We start from the raw sequence: 3,141 nt of genomic DNA on the forward strand, positions 1-3,141 counted from the left end.
CTGAATACCCAGTATACATGATGCTTCACCCAAATCTTTCATGGAAAATCTTTTTGATAGCCAAATTTTTACCGCTTGTAATGATGGTATGTCATTACCAATTAAGAGTATATCGTCTACATACAAAATAAGAAACGATACTATACTCCCAATTATCCTTTTATACACACATGGTTCATTTGGATTTTTGATAAAACCAAACTCTTTGATAGCATCATCAAAACAGATGTTCCATCTCCGTGATGCTTGCTTCAGTCCATAAATGGATTTAAGCAACCTACATGCTTTTTCACTGCTCCCACTGACTACAAATCCCTCTGGTTGAGACATATATATGTACTCTTCTAAATCACCATTTAGAAATGCAGTTTTGACATCCATTTGCTAGATCTCGTAGTCATAGTGAGCAGCTATAGCAAGTAGGATCCGAATAGACTTTAGCATAGCCACTGGAAAAAAGGTTTCATCATAGTCCAAACTAGATCTTTGACGAAAACCTTTAGCTACTAGTCTAGCTTTAAAAGTCTCTACTTTCCCATCTACACCCATCTTTTTCTTAAACAACCATTTGTAACCTATGAGTATCACCCCTTTAGGAGCATTGTCTAAGATCCATACTTTATTGGTGTACATAGAGTCTATTTCGGATTTCATTGCATCATGCCAAGCAACATAGTCCCTACTCTAAGAGTCTTGCTGATAACTCAATGGTTCGTTATCATCTATGACGTGATCTAACATGCTACCTTCAATGAGAAAATCATATTATCTTTTAGGTGCATGAGATCGCCTTGGATATCTGCGGAGTGGTTAAGGTTCTTCAGGTACAACTGAATTTTCTGTTTCTACTAAATTATCAGTATTGATTTATATCTCTGAAATTTCTTCCAGTTCTACCATGCTCCCATTAATTTCTTTTTTAAGAAATTCCTTCTCCAAGAAGGTAGCATACCGAGAAACAATTATCTTTTGTTCATCGGTGTGGCAGAATTGACATCCATGGGAATTCCTTAGATATCCTACAAGTTTACACAATACTGAACGTGCCTCTAACTTTTTAGGATCTTGTTTTTTACATAAGCATGACATCCCCAAATCTTAATATAATTAAGATGTGGTTTCATCCCATACCATATTTCATATGGAGGTTTAGGCACTGCTTTAGTTGGAACCCTATTCAGTAAGTGTGCTGCTATTTCCAACGCATACCCCCAGAATAAAAAAGGTAACTCAGCGTTACTCATCATGGAATGTACCATATCTAAAAAATGTAACTCAGTGTTACTCATCATGGAACGTACCATATCTAATAGGGTACGATTCCTCCTTTCTGACACGCCGTTAAGCTGTGGTGTAAAGGGTGGAGTAACCTGAGAGAGAATACACGCCGTTAAGCTGTGGTGTAAAGGGTGGAGTAACCTGAGAGAGAATCCCATTCTCTTTTAAAAAACCTAAGAATTCCAAGCTTAAGTATTCATCTCCTTGATCTGATCGAAGAATTTTAACTTTCTTGCTCATTTGGTTCTCTACTTTATTTTTATACTCGATAAATTTCTCAAATGCTTCAGACTTGTGTTTCATCAAAAACACATGTCCAAATCTTAAAAAATCATTAGTAACAGTAATAAAGTAGGAGTAGCCACCTCTAGCAATTGTAGACATAGGATCACATACATCACTATGTATCAGTCCTAAGAGTTCTGTGACTCTTGCTCTAGTTCCTGTAAATGGAGTCTTGGTCATTTTGCCTTTAAGACAGGACTTGCAAGTATCATAAGACTCAAAGTCAAATAGATCTAAATATCCATGTTTATGTAGCTTTCCAAGTCTTTCTTTATTAATATGACCAAGTCTACAATACATAAGAAAGCGTCGTTCATAACTGAGTGCTTTCTTTTATAAGCATGATGAGTATTCATAGTTGTATTTTGATTAAGAATATAGATGCCATTACACAATGTTCCATAAGCAACCAACTTTTGATTATATATGATATTCATAACATTGTTCTCCAACTTGAACATATATCTATCTTTATCTAATAAAGATATGGATATTATATTACACATCATAGTTGGTACAAAATAGCAGCTATTCAAAATCAAAATGTTTCCATTTGGTAAAGCTAGATGAAAATCCCCAACTGCAACTGCTGCAACTATTGCACCATTACCAACTTGTAGGGTCATCTCTCCAGCATCAAGCTTTCTATAACTTCTCAGCCCCTGTAACAAATTACAGATGTGAGATCCTGATCCGGTATCTAATATCCAAGATGTAGGATTTATAAAAAAAACAATTCTGAGTAACCAACACACCTGAAGATGAAGCAACAACTTGCTTCTTCTTGATGAGTGAGGCTAGGAATTCAGGACAGTTTCTTTTCTAGTGTCCTGACTTGTGACAATGGAAGCATTCTGCAGTCATCATTTTTGCCTTCCCTTTGTCCTTCTTGACACCCTTCTTAACACCTTTCTTTGGTTTAATAGTTTTCTTCATTCCCTTTTTCTTGGCAACCAGTTTGCTAGAAGTGGAAAAAGATTTTCCTATAACCAAGGCTGGTGTTTGTCCCTTTTTCATAGAACTCTCCTCTTGTCTTAACAAATTAAGCAAGGCAGGAAGAGTGGGCTCCAGATCCTTCATCAAGAACTGTGATATGAATCGGGAGTAGGCTGGTGTTAAGGACTGCAGAATGATATTTGTATATCTATTTGCATCTAGGCCTGTGTTCAAAAGTTCAAGCTCATTGACATAGGCGATCATTTTGAGGACGTGGTCCCTAACAGAAGATCCCATAGTCATTTTCGTCTGGAACAAATTCCTAGACGCCGCGTACTTCATTTGTTGCGGTTGCTCGCCATACAGTTGTTCTGTATTACGAAATATGGATCTGACATCCATAATCTCATGTTGCCTCTGATGGACCAAATCTATAGAGGCAATTGTGAGACATTGAGCAAGTGAACAATCTCTATCCCACTTTATGCGGATTTCATTATCCGCTACAGTGGGTTCTGGGCCTAGAACGGGTTCCGGTGTTGTGAGGACATATGCTACTTTGTCATAAGTTAGGGCAATTTTAACATTCCTCAACCAGTCTTTGTAGTTAGGACCAGTTAACTTGTTCTGTTATAGTATGAG

The 3,141-nt window shown here is 37.1% G+C and overlaps 1 protein-coding gene across 1 annotated transcript; it reads right to left on the reverse strand.

Annotated features, from left to right (window-relative positions):
• LOC109847572 lies at window positions 2,386–2,901 on the reverse strand. Its single transcript, XM_020416804.1, has one exon. It carries the CDS (start codon window positions 2,899–2,901, stop codon window positions 2,386–2,388), a length of 516 nt encoding a protein of 171 aa, XP_020272393.1.

This window comes from Asparagus officinalis, chromosome 7, assembly GCF_001876935.1.
Source record: "Asparagus officinalis chromosome 7, Aspof.V1, whole genome shotgun sequence".
Taxonomy (NCBI): domain Eukaryota; kingdom Viridiplantae; phylum Streptophyta; class Magnoliopsida; order Asparagales; family Asparagaceae; genus Asparagus; species Asparagus officinalis.